General features: G+C 47.6%; 1 protein-coding gene across 1 annotated transcript in view; it reads left to right on the top strand.

Moving 5' to 3' along the window:
* The window catches only part of LOC105185659 (uncharacterized), a 75,990-nt gene extending 62,886 nt beyond the window's left edge, over positions 1 to 13,104 (top strand). The window contains exons 4-6 of the mRNA XM_011145311.3: positions 1,627 to 1,697; positions 10,561 to 10,836; positions 12,180 to 13,104. Of these exons, the coding sequence (XP_011143613.1) occupies positions 1,627 to 1,697; positions 10,561 to 10,836; positions 12,180 to 12,299 (467 nt within the window). The 3' untranslated portion in view covers positions 12,300 to 13,104. The remainder of the gene's footprint in view (positions 1 to 1,626; positions 1,698 to 10,560; positions 10,837 to 12,179) is intronic.
* Positions 13,105 to 18,645: the final 5,541 nt, after the last annotated feature.

Below are 18,645 nucleotides of genomic sequence, written 5' to 3'. Positions count from 1 at the left end.
TTATATTCCCGAATATTAAATCGCGCCTCCCATTCGCCTCCCTTTGTAACGCCTATGGTTTCGAGTTTTCAATAGATAGCGCGCGTTGCAGCGCTCCATTGGAAATCGACTGATGGGCGACCGTTGCTGGATGGCATTGCGATCCAATTGATTCCCGTATATCTGCCCGGCGTTGTGAATGCGATACAATAGACGGGGTCGAAGGTCGAAACCTTTCCGCGTCGAAATGAATCGTCATCAAGGCCTGAAGTGCCTCTCGTACCTCGGCAGAATATCGCGCAGCAATTTTTGAGAAATTGCCTCGTTGTCCGACAGCGCCGCGTTTCCGACTCATAAATCGTCAATATGGCCGTACGAATACGAATGCCCGAGTACTCGATAGTTCCTTCCAGGATATTGCCCACAGAATCGTCTTACGATTCGTTGAGGAAAGTCTCTAAAGGTGTTCTTCGGTAGTGCAGAAGACAGAAGATATTTCTGAGAATCCAACAGCGAGCATTCACGATTTATGCACGATCGAACGATTTGAATAAAGAGAAAAAGAATTTAGTGAATGTTCCTCGACATGACTTTTCGTTCCACACAATAATTAATTACGAAATGGTAAGGCACACACGTTATCGTGCGCACTTTTGGATGTTATCGTTTGTGTGCTGTACGTGATGAATCGCAGCAATCGTAGTAAATCGTAACCGCAAGCAGGATATCATCGTGAGCTCGCCGGCCGTCGAGCCCGACGTGATATTTTGATTCGCGGATCACTAAATTTCGTGCCGGCGGAAGCATCGGTTCTGGCGGCGCAATCGACCTCCGCTCGCCGCTATTAAATTTTTGCGCGAGCGTGTTATAACACCCGCGGCGTTTCTCCTTCCTCTCGATTATTTTCATCGCCGATAATAATTTTTTCCGTTGCCGCAGCGCGAGCGTCAACGCGGAAAAACTCGTTGGCCACACCGTCCGATGGCTGTTACGTCAGCGTTATTTACAATCGACATTGCGGCTGTGATAAATTAAATTCGCGGACGCGTGTGCTGCGCTATGAAAAATTATTTCGCCCGCAAGAACCACGCGTGAAATTCGTGACTATGAAAAACGCAGAGTCGCGAGCGATTCGCCGGTTGATCAGCGGAATAAATATATCCAAAGAATCACGCGTCAGAGATCGACGCGTCCGAGCTGAATAATAACGCAACGTATGATATTGATGACGCAACGTCGTAACTCTGTGTGTGTGTGTGTGTGTGTGACGTAACAATAAGAAAGTTCCAAGTGCATAAACGTACCGAAGCCCGAGTTAGGCGCAACATTGTCGCGAGATGACGTCGGAGCAACTCGCGAGGTCTCCTTAAGGAAACGCGGCGGGGCGGCAGCGCGATGCTGCGGTAGAGGTGCCGCGCGGGAGAAGTGAGGAGGAACGCGTCGGGGAATTTGAGAACGTGCTCTTATCCCGGTCGAATTAGGAAATTGCTCTCCTCTGTACTGCCGCAGCATCCGACGTAAATTAGAATGCTGCGGTGACGCGGACCGAGTGCGAGTACGCGCTGTATTACCGGCATTAGTGTGCCGCGCGCGCGGTCGCAACTGGTTAGATCCAATTTAATGTTCTGTTCGCTCCTTGGGTTGCAGATCTGGACACGATGCTGTACGGATACACGAACAGCATATACGTGCTGGACCACACGCCTGAGTCGTTGCCGGTGAGTATAATTCGGCGCGTAATGAGCCAGTTAGGCGCAGCTGTGTTACTGCGACCGGCGCTGGCCCGAAGACGCCATCATCCATAAATCCCCCGCGTTTGTGATCGTACGAAGCTTCGTAGCATTGTCCATACGACGTGTCTCGCATTACGCTGATCATACAGCTTCACTTATATCCGCCCCTTGTCTCGCTGGAATAATAGGAACGAGCCGAGCGCTATATCTCTCTGAAGCACGAACGATCTATTATCCGCTGAAATGCTATATTAATGGTTCAGATACCACCGGCGTGATTAATAAAATCGCGCTAAGAGGATCAGGTAATAGAAACGACTGTTGTCGGTGCAATTTGCAAACACTGACCCATCATGTGTCGTCACATAGGGCGCGTGGAAGCTCCTGATTCGGCTCGATTTGAAATCACGATAAGAAAACAGATTAGGCGCCGGAGCGTACAGCGAATTCATGCATTGCAGATTTTGCACGTTGAAGAAAAAAGAATAGCTATTAAGATTACTAAAATTATTGTTACCGTCGGCCTCAATTGCATCATTTTCATTCGAACAAACAGAGTAGCGCTTGCAATATCCGTATGCAGTTATCATCGCCGACATTGTAGTGATACTCGCTACAAAAACGGCCCTCCTGACTACAATTTTTTCACCGTGAGACTGCAGTTACAATTACCAGACACATTTCTTCCCAGTGCAGCGAAATCTTACACCGACATGACACGAGGCGAGAAAGTGATGTTTTCGCTGAGCAGTCGATGAGCACGCGCTTATCGATTATCGGTGAGATATTCCCTCTCACCGGTTCAGTCGTAAACATTTTCACCGACTCGCTTCAAAGGAGTGCGGCCCCCATCGAATTACTCGACAGCTGGATTGTAATTTGCGCGCACATATGACGAGCGCATTATCCTCCGGCTAAATGGTCTTCTTGTTGCTTCATTACGAAACGTCCGCTTCGGCTTAATTTAAGTCGGTAGTGTATTTGATGGTAATTAATTCGGCAGACACAGACAACACGTATACACGCGCGCGTGTGTGCCCGAGTTTGTACTCGCACGGGCCATTGTCAATGTACGCAATGCAATGTGTAATCAGACTGTTAACCGCAAACGTTGCTGCATAACGCACCGCTGGCCGATAGTCATTTACGGTAACCGTTATCGTCGTAATCTCGTAGAGGACCGTAGTCAAAGTGACAAACAGACTAGATAACAATGCGCAAACATACGAATTGGAGCGCGTATTAATATCGTCGCGTGACATTACCGCCGTCCGATCGCAACGTTAACCGCGCGCACCGCGCGAGGGGAGTTTATCATTTAGACGCGTTATGTTTTTCTCGAGAATTGTCTGCTCCCTCCTCTCCCTTCCCCCACTGCCCCATTTAACCGCGCGAAATATGCAATTAGACCGTTTCTATTATCAGCGCGCGTCTCGCTGATGCGCGACTCTCGATTAGACTCATCAATTATTAGCGCAATTGCATGGCCAACGCTGTGTGCGCTGCACTATGCATAACAATACGCCAACTTCAATTACGATAGCCGATTTGTCGAGCGCTCGTGATGTAATTAAACAAACAATCGTGTAACTGTAATTTGCGCATGTTGCGTGTAAGATTTTGCGGTGTAACGATAGTAACAACGTTTGATTATGATTATATGCGCTCTAATTAAATTACGGAAGGACGAGGAGACAGATAGATAAATAAACAGAGAGAGAGAGAGAGAGAGAGAGAGAGAGAGAGAGAGATTCGGTTACCAATTAAATTAAAATGACTGGTTTCAATTTCTCGCCGAAATTATTCGTGTCTATCAACACGCGATAAATAATCGCGACTCTCGTGCATTATCGATGTATTTGCTCTTTGTCGGCGAATGATTATCATTATTGTGTAATTGCAGGATAATTTGCACATACAAATGCACGGTAGGATCCGCTTAGATATCCATTAGATAGCTTTGTACGCGTGCGCGCTTGATAACATTAATCGCCGCAATGCATATGAAATCGGAATTATTACGACGAGTAACGTAATACATAATTCATCGCAATTATAAATCATTAGTATTATCAGTGTTAAATGAATATGCACTATCGGTCGTGCAGAATTTTACGTTTATTTATATGATGAATCGAATTAATTGCGTGATACGATATAAACGGAAGATCGCGTACATTTGCACAGATATTACACCGTATCGAATAAAATGAATGCTCGTCGTGTGGAAAATGCATATGCAAACACTCACACACACACACACACACACACACACACGTGCAAACAGTATATATTAGAATATTACAATTCTTACGTTCTCCGTGATTTATACCAGATTTTTGCCGACACAGGCAATATGCGAACTTAGCGAGATACCCGATATTACTCTCTTGCCTGACGCTTCTCTTGTCCGCTATTTAATATCAGTCACACTATTTATCCGCGATCGATATTGGATTAGCGCGGAATCACATCAGAACCGTAAACCGTTTAATCGCGCACACGAAGGGAGAGGGGGTGAGGAGGTAGGGGGGAGAGAAAGACCGACATAAACGTAACATCGTTAAAACATTTATACGCCATTTCGTAGCGCGTTCCCCGCGGAAATGATCGTCATAATAATTGCCGCGGGAACAATGCCTATTGTAATTGCCCGCGAACGATGCATACATTCACAGACGCATAAATTGATAACAAAGTCGATGCGCCGCGGCCCGTGTGCCAATATGTATTACTATTCGAGTAATCTATCGGCGACAGCGACGTCATTTAACCAACGTGATTACAATACATTCGGGAATGCCCGGCAGATGTTGCAAAGGACCGGCTGAATGCTACATGATAGGGTAATTAATGTAGGAAGCAGGAACGCGCGGAAATGGCGCGCGTTTCGGCGCCGATGAAAGTGCATTTGTTCGGATTCGCCCGCCGACCCCGGCAATTTCGCCACGAGACGCCGCGAAAATCTAGCGTTCGTCGGTGGGGCAAAGGAGGAGGGGGTGGGGGGAGAATCCCCGCAATTATTACCGCGCGAACGCGGCGGCGGCGCGGCGCGGCGGGGAAAAAGGCCGATTTATGGCATGCCGCTTATCGAAGCGTAGAGAAATGCATTAATTAAGCCAGTGTCGTTCGTGTCAATTAACGATCTTTCTGCGCGCCGCTTTTACGCTTTACTCGCGGGCTCGCTTTGCAAAAAGTATTACATATATATCGGGGGGCTCGCGTTTCGGTCCCGTTTTATCGCGTCGCGGGCGCTCTCGCTCACGCTCTCGCACGTCAGTCGTTATTTCGCGCGGATTAAATTGCGTTATTTACAGGGAAAAGGAAGTTGGCAGGGAGGGAAAAAAATTTACAACATCGTTCGCGCGCTCGATTCTCCGTCGGCGGCGACTGTTCCGTGCCGACCGATCGAAATCGCGACGCGGCTCCGATGAATTTTTCATCGCACACGCGATAGACTCGCGTTGGGCGATATTCGCCGACCCGCCGATAATATCCCCGCCGGTCGGCGCCGCAGGCGCGTGATAATTATCGCCGCCGCGAGACACAAAGAATCTGGATACACCGCCCCCGAAGAGGGGGGGGGGGTGATGCGTGTGAGGTCGGAAGGGGGCGCGGGCTTAATAAAGATCCCCGGTTTCAATAAAAACGGATTCGCCACGCGCGCGCGCTCTGTTAATTTGATCGCATAAGCGCGCGATACCGCCACCGCGCGGCATTAATCCCGCCGACTGAACATCCCCGGCGAACAGCGTTCTCCCATTACGCGCCCATCGGCACGATGAAACGCACGTAATTATTCTGTTTCGCGAATCGTCCTCCCTCCGTCGAGGGTGTGTGTCCGTCTCCGTGCCGCACGTTGTTCCCTTTCCTGCCCCTCCCTCCCTCCCTCCTCCTCCTCCTCCTCCTCCTCATCTTCCTCCTGCCCTTCTCCCCCTCCCCCCCGCCCTCCGGATTGTTCTCTCATCGTTCGCTATCGAAAGTTTCTCCGCAGTCACTGTCGGTATTAATTAACTTAATTAGCTGCCGAACGAGTGGCTTCTCTTCATTAGCGTGGCGCCCGCCTCTCGCGGGATAGTTTCTGTTGACAATGGGGTTACAAGGGGGATTAATCACGCGGATGAGGGCGAATGCTCCGCGCGTGCTAGCCTGTGTTTCCGCGAGCCGCGAGCGCGATTAAATACGTTATCGCCGTTATCCTAAGCCTGAACGATGAATGGTAATGCCGGGCATGCGACGGGCATTTGTTATTTAATGATGAGCCGTGCGTCGCGCGAGAGTATATCGGAGAATATCTAATATCAATGTGAATCGCGAGATAACGCAGCTCCCTCGGCGCGCACAAACACCGATGAAACTTCCACGCGATGACGGACGGATCCGGGATGGAGCTGCGCTAACTGTTCCAAATTAGTCGTTGTTGCTTCATCGTTTTATTAACGGGCCTTTGTGTTTCCGGCGTAACGTCGGCTAACATAAAAGGCGAGCGAAGCCTTGTCGCGTTGAATTACTCGCCAGCTCGGAACCTTCCCTCCCAACCTACCGCGGGCGGCAAATTCGCTAAGTACACGACGGCGACGAACGCAATATTGAGAAAAAAGAAAAGACCGGAGAATGGGAGGGTTGAAAAGTCGGAGGGCTACCTCCAGAAGAAAATGATGGAATTCGCTTTTATTTTTTCGCGAAACTGCGCGAACAGCGACTACCTCGCTGCGAGGTCTGTGAATTCGCCCCTAGACGGATATTCCTCCATTCGTTCTCATAAGAAGGGATATAATATGGACGACATAATACACCGCGGAGAGGCTATCTTGCAGCAGGTTTCTCATAAACGTCCCATAAAAAATTATTCCCCTCCCCACCACATAAACTCCCTCTGCAGTGTTCCCTACACCTCGCGGCAGAAAACCTTCGTTTTATCCGGGCTCGCCCTCTCGACCGGGTTATCTATCAACGCCGAAAGATTCGAGGAAAGTTCGGGCGCAGCTGAAGATACGAGTGGCGACGGGATATGCGTCCCAGAGGACCGACCGGGATCCTGCGTCCTTACTTTGTACATCCGAATCAGCTTGGCGCTTGTTATCGCTCATTATTTGATCTCTTTGTCATTTGCCATCAGAGTCTTTCGTCCGGTCGTCAAGTACCCTGGAGATGACGCATCCTTCGAGCTTTGTCCTTGAACGTTTGATGAAATAAGGCCCGCGGAGAGAAAAATTGCGGCTACGGCCGGGAAGAAAGTTTTCGGCTTAAGAGGCATAATCACTCGGCCGGGCGAATCACGCGGAATCGATCGATCGCGATGAAGGGTCAAACGGTATTCTGTTAAAGCGGCGAGTCTAACAGTCCAAGTGTGAACCGTGCCAAATGCAGACGCCTCGATTTTAATGTTTGCGGGTCCGAATAGAAAGTCGCGACGTCCTCAGTCTTCTCCTTTCCCACTGGAATATCTTCTCCCGTACGATAAATTTGAGACGCGATAAAATGCTGAAATTCTCGCCGCTTGGCACGAAGCACTTGCGCGCGTTCCCATGCGAATTGATCGTCGTTTATTTACAGTATCCGCTGAAGAAATAAACGAGAACGTCCCGCGCGCCAATTATTTATATATGCCTGATACCACAGAAACCCGTTATTTTGCAGAATATCGTACGATTAAACAAATACGAGAGCGCGCTCGTTAAATGAATATAAACTTCGGCTTTGTTACGTGTGTGAGTGTGTATGTGTCTCTCTCTCTCTCTGTGTGGTGTGTGTGTATGTGTGTGTGTGTGTGTGTGTGTGCATGTGTGTGTGTGTGCACTGATGTGCAATATATTTTTAATTAAATTACTATCCTATTCCCTCCCTCTCTCCACCTCCGTGGTGTACGGCGAGCACAATGCTAAAAGCTAATTGCACGCCTTTATCGAAATCGTCGGTGACATCGACATATCGACGTTTTCGTTAAAGGTGCGCTAACCACATCTACCTTGGAGAGATTCCCAGCGAAAGGACAAGATGCACTTCCTGCCGACAAAGGAGTCCGCCCGAGCGAGCGACTCTCTTCTCTCTCTCTCTCTCTCTCTCTCTCTCTCTCTCTCTCTCCCCCCCCTCTCTCTCCCCCCCTCTCCCTCTCTCCCTCCCTCAAGTGTGTTTCGCCGTGAACTCGTCGACAAGACGCAGCCCGATCGAGGTTATCGTTATTAATCGGAATATAATTGGAAGTCTCAGCTCCCAAAGTTCGCGATATCGGATTCAAGCTCGCGCTCCCGCGCGAGTTTAGCGCGGCGCTTTGATATTCGCGATATTAGCGTTCATCTCGTGGATTCTGACTGATTTGCCTTAACGACGCAGGCTCCTCGCGATTTCTCGATCCTACGACTTTGTCACAATTGGGATCGACACTTTTTCTCAACAAACACATTCGGCAAACGGCGACTGCGATCGACGTTCCAATTTTGTTTGAACCGAAATTACACGAGCAGCTGCCTAATCCGTTCAGCCGGGGCCTTCCGCAATCCGCGGGATAATGCGACGTCGTTTAACGAATCTGTTCTCCCAGCTGCATGCAGCTTGCGCGGCATCTCGCCGGATTTTCCGCGCAGTACCATTTTCCACCTTGGACGCAAGCTGGGGTACATTAAGCGCGCAGCTTAAGCTGTTTCGACCGCGCTTGTAGATGAAGCCCGCTGCGCACGCTAAACGTGCATCTTGCATTTTGGCGAAAGTTCACAATGTGCAATAGTTCGCGAGTCTCGTTCCGCGCTCAGTGAGAGAGGGAGGATGCTTTTAAAACCACCCTGTAGCGTGCCAGTTTTGCCAATCGCAATTAGTTTCGGCGAGATTCTCAGCGAACTCGATGAAAAATCTGCCCGACGAAAATACGACGCGAACAACCATCGATCTAGTTAGATAATGTCGGCGAGCCCAAAGTACGTCGGTGTAATTACTGTTTTTCTCTCGTTTTCTTTTCCCTCTGTTTTCTGTTGTAACGCGCCGACAGAAATCGACGGCGACAAAGTCTCGCAAAAGTGGAAGACTGTTCACGCGCGCCGTTCAGGGGACGGCAGTCGTGACAGCTACATTCGTAGTTCCCTAACTTTCTAAGTCGAATCCAATTATTCAGTCCCAATTATTTTCTTCCGGCGAAACGATTCGCGCATCCACAATATGGAAGCGCGTTCATTACGCGGACATGCTCATTTTAGCGAGCGATTTTTAATGATCTGTCCGCAATTAAGCAAGTCGCCTTCTGATGTTATCGTCATCCAGGTCTGTTCGTGCTTTTTTTTTCTCCCCCCGCACTCTCTCTCTCTCTCTCTCTCTCTCTCTCTCTCTCTCTCTCTTCTTCCCCTCTATCTCCTTTCGTTTTTGTCGCTCTCAATATATCCTTATCCCACGCGCCGAAAGTACTTCTTTGTCAGAGTAATAAAAAGGAGGTCGCGCGCGCAGTTTCACATTTTTAACGACGTGCTTGTAATTTGCTTTCGACTGTGAGCAACAGCTTACGAGAGAGTAAAAGGTACGACAGAATTTTCGTCTTAAACATAACAGGCCGATCATTAGAAGACGCGCTTGAAAATAAAATTTGCCAGCTGGCGCGGGGCCCCCGCACAGAGTGCCGTGATTTTAATAACGCGTTCGTCTTCCGCTTCCAGAATGTGTTTTATATCGCGGAAAGATGAAGCGCGCGCGCGCGCGCTGATAAAAACTGCTACAGAATGTCCGCCTTACATATGAGAGAGCATCCGTTGCGGAGACGATTAAAAAATAAAATCCCGGAATGAAGTGACTCCCCCCTCCTCCCTCGTGTAGCCGCGCAATTTTAATAACGCGCTTTTACGTCCCCGCGACGGGAAACACGGCAGGGAATCGTTACGAGATTTTTGTCTTGTGTATACGCTGCGCTCCATGCGGCGCAAAAACAAAAGTGCTCGGCGGCATCGAGTTTGGCGCAAGAATTTTAATAATATATGTCATCCGCGCGCGCGGGGAACTACTTTTTCCCCGTCTCGACGAGATACACGGCACGCTTTTCGTCATCATAATGCTCGCCTAGCGACTCGGAGACTCGGCGTTGTTAGAAAAGTCTTGCGCCCGAGGGCGCGTTGTGAACGAGGTCTCGCCGAGCCCTAGACGATCCGAAACGAATAGGACTCCGGGAAAGCAGCCTACTCTTGTAAGCAACAGGGAGAAAGAGAGAGAGAGAGAGAGAGAGAGAGAGCGTGTGTTATCTTGTTAGGCGAATAATGCTCTCTCAGCTGCTGTAGCGAGCGTCGTTTTTAGCACGCGACACTGGACGCGATTCCAAGTCACTGTACGCTCTGTTATCCAAATTTCTACAGCGCCAACTTCTCCTCCGCGTTTCCGACGCGGAAGCCAAGCGGTGGAGTTCGTCGCCGCCGGGAGTTCCGAGCGAAAATTCGCGTCACTTCGATATGCGAAGTTTTTTTCTTCAAGCGCCGTTGCGTGATATTTCGCAACGAGCTGCAAGCAAGCGCGCAGCGCATATAAGCTCGCATATTTTATCATATCTTAACATCGTCTTCTAACTGCTGTAACCGAAGTTCAGCGCACGTTACATAATCTAGACATCACGTACACGCACGTGGAGAAGAAGATTAGTCGAGCGACAGCGAACGAACCGAACGTGTTTCGGAACGGACGGAGGCAGGATTTCCGTTCGCTAAAATATGCTCGACCGGAGAAATTTGCGGAGAACCGGAGAATTCCGTTTCCTTCGAGCAAAACACGCGTTCGATGCGTGTTAATTTTAAACAGTCCAACCGACCCGCTCTGCGTTACACAACTCGAAACGCAACTGCAAGAGCCACTAATATCAGCCACTAATTAGCACGTATGACCGCAGGATATGGACATGCTGCAACTGTTCGCGTCTCCGGCGGGTCGAGCGCTGCTCACTAACGACAATCGGCCGCGAGGATCAACGTCGACCTCCTCCTTGTCTCGAGAGTTCTCGTCGAGGCTGAAGAGCGGCAGGAGACCATCGGGTACCGGCACAGTCAGCGCACCTACGTCGCCGCCAAGACGGCGGAAGTCGAGCGCCGAGCTCTATAAGGAGGCCGTCGAGATCCTCGGCCTAACTTGCTCACTGACCGATAGCTGCCGGTGCATCGATTGCCAGGTAATCACTCGATTGAGACACTCGACGTGCCAATCGCTACCAACTCAGTCCTCCTTACGAGGAGCGACTCCTTGCGCGATCTTACGCACGATAAGAGACTCGGCGAGCGAGATGGCGGTGTCAGATAGAACATCCTGCCGAATATCCTAGGAGAGATTGTCGATGTAGGTTGGTTCATCGAGCGATTCGAGGTTGACTCTTGCTAGCAATTACAAATCCAATCGCCCGGCAATCACGAGTCTCTTTATGATTTTTTCGCCCTCTTGGATCGTTAGATCTCTCATGAAGTAAAAGCCCTGAAAAACAAGAAAAAGAATAAAATTCTGTCGACGCACGACACACACGACACCTCTTTGAAGTGGCAATTTCGTGGCTTTTCGCAGCCAAGGAGAGATCCTTTCGTGTTACACAGCGAACTTGCTTAACGTTTCGCGCAATACGTCGTGCTTTTGCAAGACTTTCCTGCAAGACCGCGCGGTTTACTCGTGAACATAAAATTCCTCGAACTTCTCGTTGATTGGCAGTCGAAAATTCTATTTGAAGCAATAACAGGGTAATATCAAATTCAATTAAAAGCGCGGTTCATTTTTTTTCAAGCCAATTACACCGCACGCAGTTGGCACGAGCAAAACGACATCGACGGTTGTAGTCGCGCAAACGAAGCCGATATTGGCTGGTTTGTATACTAATTGGACAGCTCCGTTACGGATTACTCGTCGCGGAACAAGCTTTTTTACTGCTCCGTTTTGGCCGCCACTTCTAGGTTCGTTAGTTTGCCGTTACGCTCGGAAAATCCTGATTCGTTTCTGTCAGGTGATGTCCACGTAAGACCGTTGACGTACAAACCTGTTCGCTAGAAAGTTCACTAGAAAATTGAAGTTTCTCGCGTAAACGCAAATCATTAACTTGGACGTTACAGAAACTATCAATAATATATCTCTTTAAACTACTTTAGAAGCTATTATTTTCATCGCCGTTACTTCTCACGTCTAAACTAATATGTCGAACATTTGGCCTTGAGTGAATTAAAAAGATTTGTGCAAGCACCAACGAGAACGCTAACGTTTGATTCTCTGATGAGCAAAACGAGATTGTCACATGATCTGGAAACGACAGCTCTGTACACTCTCGTTTCCGTTCAAAAACTCTGACACGTCTCTAAAATATTTATAAAACTATAAATTACTTGATGTGATCTCGTAGTAGCACTACGAGATATCGCCAATAGAATGCTGCTTCGGCGCATTATCGGCTGGAATATATATTTGCCAATTGACTCGACCAGGCCGCTGATCATTGCCTCAACTCAATGCCGATATAACGGACTCCCTTTATCTGTGCAGAGCAACTACTTCGACTGCGACGACGATTGCGCCGACGCCGGTACGGAATTGGCTGCGGGCACTCCTATTTTATTGGACCACGCTCTGTCGCATCATCTGACTGTATGTTCCATACAGTAGCAGGCGACTGGCAAGACTACGAAGAGATCGGCCCTCGGTTAACCCGCTCTGCCACATCTACCGAAAGAGGATGGCGACGTCGCCGGCATGTCGACATCCCTCAAGAAAATACGCAACGCTCGCGTTCGGGACGGGGATCCGCGACTGACTAGAAGCAACCAGCGCGGCAACGACATTATGCAGCGATCGAATATGTAACTCGGGAATGTCGAGTCGTTCGTTTTGTGTTTCGCCCAGAAACGCCGCCCGCGCGCAGAACTCACGCAAATATTTTCTCCCGCTAAATCGTCGTCCGCCTGACAGTTCGCGCGATCGACCGATTATCAGCCCGACGGACTTCCCCGTCGGGGGGAAAAGAGAGAGAAAATCGGAGAATCGCACTTCACGGACAACGTAAATTTCTGTTCGAACGCATTCCCGTACGCGTCTCATCGAGTGCACTCCATCGGATATGTTTTATAATCCTTTCGGGACATAATACACGCACGTCGTCGGATTTGTAATACGAAAGGTGACGGAACAACGGAATAATCACTCGCGGCAATGTTCTGTGTTACTTGCTTTCAGCGGTGCAACGACTCGCACACTTTTGTCGTATCGTCGAAAACTCGAGGCCTCGGAAAGTTGCGTTCAGAAAAGCGACGGAAAAGCACGGCTCAAAAATCGGCGGACAAATTGAACAATGCTAAATAGCGCCAAATTTACCAGATAGGAGATTCTAATTAATAATTAGCGCCTGCGCCGCGTTCGCCGCCGCTCTCCGACATTCATCGGATAAACGTATCGTATTGTTTAATCGGATTGCGGTACATGAATTATATATCATATATATATATATATATATATATATATATATATATGTATATATACACATGTGTGTGCGTGTACACACTCCCACACAAAAACACATATATATATATATTATATTTACTACATGTTTTATTATTATTAATATCTACCTAAGTCTAGCGAAATACAGTTGTTAAAGCAAGCAAGAGCTCGCGGCTAAATAAAGAGAGATGTGCTCCAGCTGGCGAGCGAATTAAGCGACTTCGCACGATGTTATGTATAGACTTTACATATATGTCAGGCAGTTGTGAGTATGTGTTCGATTAAGTTTTCTAAAGTAAACCCCCTCCTACCGAAAACTCCACGTTGAGTTGAGGAGACGCGTGTAATAACACGGCGAGTAGGTGTTCTCAACCCGCAAAGGTAAAAATACAACGCGGTGCAATATCTTTGGCAATGGCAAATGTCTCGTCGTCACGTCACGAATAAGATTGCCGTGAAATAAGGCGGGTGGTAGTAACGACAAGAAGGTTGAGGACACCTCTCTCGCGCGTGTGTAATTGTAAGTGACGTAACGATAAACGAAGTTAGGCCTGAATTGTGTTGCGAGTCTCAAACCTGGGCGACGTGAATGCCGAGAGGACAAACGAACGGACGTTCGAGAGAGCGTCGCTCCCGCCGTGAACGATTATTAGAGGGAGGCGTATTATAGCGATAGCGTCGCAACGGGACTTCGAAGCGGGTCAAGTGCCAAATAATTCGTTGCTAAGCCAGATGAATTAATCGAGAATTGTTAATAAAACCTTCCGCGTGTGTATGTTAATTGAAACGCGCTGCGCTGTATCCCCGATAAAATTTTATACCGAGCCGGAACAAAATGTTTACCTGCAGATTTAATCGATAGGCAACCCCCTCCCCCCCCCTCCTACCCCCGCCCTGCATTCTGCCCGCGAAGTCGTGTGTTTTATTATTACGTTGGTGATATTAAATTTCCATCGTCTTGTCGGCTCGTTGAGCGTTCGCGTTAATTCTGTAATTTAAGTTATAATTATACGATATTGTATATTTTGTAATTCACAGGGTCTATATATATATATATATATATATATATATATATACAAAAACGAAGGAAAAATAATGAGCGAATAAAGCTTTCGATCCTGGGACATTTATAAATAACGAGGCACCCCCAACTTCGCACCCGGTGAATCTTCAGAATTCAGAAGACCTTTAACAATCGACGAGGGAGCTATTGCAATTCCCATGCACTTGTTTCTGCAAAAATTTCCATTATGATTTAGCGGGGAACGATTCAGCACTCAGCATGCGGGATCTTTCCTCATTTAGAGTAGCGTCAATTATTTCTCACACAAATTCGTGTTTGATATACGTGTCTGAAGTATCCGTTGCTTAAATTAACACTTCCCGAGAAACTGGTGTTACGAGCCTTCAGCGATCATTCGCTTCAGTCCTTATTTTCTCCCCCCGAAACACCCGCGTACCAGCGCGGAATCCTGCGCGCGTGAAAGCGCACAGACACGAAAATCTCACAGCCAGAACACAATACAACTCAGTACGCTCGTTTCAGGACTTCATAATGTTTACCAAAATCTAACTACGACACCGTTACTTTTTACAACGAGACGCACGTCGTCGATACTATAGATGTAATGAATAGATCTATATTGAATCTCGTCGTCACGTTTCCTCTAAACGACTGGAACGACCGACGCACGAGTAGATTCGCGCTCTTCTCGAACAGCCGTCGCCGTTTATCGCGAAGTCGTATGAATGTCAAAGTTTTCTAAAAAAAATTAAAACGACAGACTTTTCTCCCCCTTGGGTTGACACAAAGCAGACGAGCAAAACGACCGTCACAGCGCGATCGATCTTTTCGCTGTAGAAAAGTATTCTAAGCAGGGAGCCGCGCATTCTTTCGCAAGCATCGGAAGTAAAATTAGAGTACTATACGTCAATTACGTTTCAAGGGAAATTTGCACGTTATTATTATGATCCTCATTGGCCACTGGGACTGCGTTAAGTAATGCTACGTCGTTTAGCAACATATCGAGGATGTGATTCGAGGGTGTGTTACGTTGAAGAGGCTCTGAAATAAATGATCGACGATATTTCACTGTTGACGTATGCTCCCCTTCGCGCACGATAACGACTGATCGATCAACGGCCTCGGATATCTAACGATATTTACTAATATACCTTTTTTCACCGTGATGACGATTATTTGTCTTCGTTAAAAAGAGGCGCGTTATAGCGGAAAGTTGTAGTATAATTGCAGTATGACTACCATTAACGTTGTTAAGTGTAGATAGAACGAAAAGGTGCGATCTCTTCGACTAAAGTAGACACGAAGCGGGAGAGAGCCGTGAAATTGAGACCGAAGTTTCGTAATTGATATGCGATCACTGTGGTTAATTTGCGAGAGATCTTATGATTTTGCGGGCAAATGAGGCAAATGAAAAACTTTATTACCGCTTAATATTCTTTGTACCATCACGTGGCGCTTTTTTAGACTGCAAGTACGTCTAATGTCGTTATATAAACTGCATAGTTAAATATTAGTGCAATATTGTTACTATCAGTACTTGAAGTTTACCAGGTCGTATACTGTTGTCTACTTATTTCCGGCTTTCTTCCGCGTACATCCGCAGCCAATCGAGTTTTAGAGTGCACGTCCGTTGCGTCGGATTGGCTTCTTCTCATCGACGAAAGTAACAGCGCAATTAAATAACCTTTCCGAATATATTCGAGAGTCGCGAATAATATCGCAAGGGTATGTAATGCGAAATCTGTGGCTTCTAACCATTTTATAGTAACATAAATTGCGAAGGAGCTTTGGAGGAGATTATCCTCGCGAGCCGCTGCGGCGTACTCTTCTATAAGACTACCATTAAAATACGATAGAAAATATACTTGACTCTCATTTTACCACTATGTTTATTCTTCAAATCGTATCCCTCTCCCTTATCATCTCCCTGGTATAAGCTGTACATGACAAAATTTCAAATATATTAAAATATGCAAGAGCAAACTCAGAAATCACAAAGCAAGCTCTATAAGTCGACTTGGAATCGTTTTAATCCATATATCCGTGCAAAAGTAATCTTGCAAAGTTAAATATCGGTATCTGTGTATTAATACGTCTAATAAATTTATTACGAATAGAGTTACTTCAGACTTATATATCGACGGCCAAAAGTTCATTCTTGTCTTCAATTCTATTTAAAGATAAATTATTTGCATTTAAAGATAAATTAAAGATAAAATGTAATTAGACAATCGTTGCTGGTTATTTACGATATTAATTTTGTAAATAACTTGTTATCATACATTTCCAAGTAGTTTAACATTCATTGTCAAGAGATGTCGCTGTGCGCTCACTGTGTGCGTCTTGTATTATTATAAAATTTTTAACGCGATTGTAATTTTATCTTTTAATGATTATCAGACTTGTTATGTACAGCTGATAATACAGGAAACACGTTGTTCATTTGTTATTAATATAGTTTCTCTCTTTTATTGTCGTGCGATAAAGTAGATATCTTCTTACTTTACTTCCGAAAAGAGGGGAATTTTATGCGATTGTATCCGCGTAGAATGTAATAAATTGATTTATAAACGAAATCGATTCAGCAGTTCACTGCGATTCACTAAAACCCAACTTGTATTTAATTTTTCTTTCAGAAGACTGTTAATATATTGTCATAATACCATACATGATATTATTTCATCGCTGTTCTCGAAAGCTCATTAAAAAGGAATTAAAAAGGAAGAAACTTTTGCGCGATCTGACCTAAGAATTTAATTACAGGACTCTTGAAAATCTTCTGCATCCCGTCTGCATAATAATTACCAACTCAGATCTTCACGTTACATATTACGCTTTTTAAATTTCAAGCAAGCACTGTTGAACTCGATCCTCCGTTTCGCGCGTGAAGCAAAACTTACACCTGCATCCTCGGCCGATTATCATCCCCTAACTTGTTTCGTGTTTCGTCATCCTTCACACGCAAGTTCCCCCCCCCCCCCACTTTCAAAGAAACGGCAAATTTTTATATTCGTACCGGCGCATGTCCCACGATCGTTATTTCCCGTGGAAAAGCACTTTCCGGAAGTCATCCGTCTCCAGGCCGGGATGTCTCATCGCATATCCTCCGGAATGCCGTAGTGGACCACGAGGCCATTTCGGTGGTCGCCGCGCGCCTCCATCCACGGGATCGGTGGCAGATGGCACTTTGGCGTAGTCGAGGAGGATCCACCCCCGCGTCTTCGAGATGGGAGCGAAGCAGTCGGGATGTAAATTCGATTGGAGGCATCGGCTACGCCGGGATACTCTTATTTCCGAAGACCGAGGGTGGGCGTGAGCGACACGGTAGGGAGGGTCTGGTGTCCTCCAGCTCGTTCTCCTGGCGAAAGGATGCCTCTGGGAGCGCCGCTTATATCGAGTTAGAGCCGTTTGAATACAGACACGCTCCGGTTGGAAGGGGCCCGCTCTGCCAGGCTGCCGGAGATATCGGAGGATCAAAAGTTGAAACCCGACCTTCCTCGCGCGACTCCAGCTATCCTTATATGATTACCCGAGGACCTCCTACCACCAGCGTCTCCTCTCCCGGCGAAAGGGTATCGGCGCAGCCCTACCTCGCGAGCCCTCCTCCCTCGGCGCCATCTTAAGACCGATGCACTAGTCCCGCACGACGCGTAGAATACTTAAGGATCCGTGTCTTTCGCAACCCCTACCACCCCACGGCGACCTCCATCTTCCCCGGGCCAGAAGCGGCTGGAATGACGTGTAGCACGCATAAAGTATTCCTAAGAGACGATCCGTTCGGAAACTGAGTTACGGCTGCTACGTGGTCCAGGTAGACGGCGATACGTCCGCGACATCGGCGAGGTCGATCGCGGAATTATGCACGCCGCTGCGGCGAGCACGAGGGATGATTATATTTCCGCTCGCTAGCGACCGGCTGTTACAGGAAGCGACAACGCGATCGGGCGCAGGAAATTGGGATCGATTCCCAGCAGAAGCAGTTTTCTTCTGCCTTCCGCCCTCTCTCTCTCTCTCTCTTTTATCAAACCCGATGGAAATTTGCAGACAGCTAACGGGCGGATGACCGTTTCGACTTTCTCTCATCGCTGATCTCAAGCTTTGATTTCTGTGTTCCTCTTCTCTTCCCGCGCGTCACAATCTCTCTATTTTCTTTACATTTCAAATGCGAGTGCTCCCTCTTACAGAGTCGCCGTGCAATTTTCGCAGGGAACTCTTTCCCTCGTCTACCCAACTCGTGACGGTGCAACGTCGCTGGCGCGAGGGAGCGAGAGAGTTAGGACACCGAAGAGAGAGAGAGAGAGAGAGAGAGAGAGAGAGAGAGAGAGAGGCGAGGAGTTGAACACTCGTTGAAGCAGCTCATCAATGATGCAACCGTAGGAGATACACGATGCCACGCTTCGGCGAGGCACGATGGATGTCCTTGGGGGTCGATTTCGCCGAGGACGACACGGCATCGACGAATAATCACTTTTCCGAAGTATCCTCCGGCCG

This window comes from Harpegnathos saltator, unplaced genomic scaffold, assembly GCF_003227715.2.
Source record: "Harpegnathos saltator strain DR-91 unplaced genomic scaffold, Hsal_v8.6 scaffold128, whole genome shotgun sequence".
NCBI lineage: Eukaryota > Metazoa > Arthropoda > Insecta > Hymenoptera > Formicidae > Harpegnathos > Harpegnathos saltator.
The sequence above is the reverse complement of the archived record's forward strand: the minus strand, read 5'-3'. Positions and strand labels throughout refer to the sequence as shown.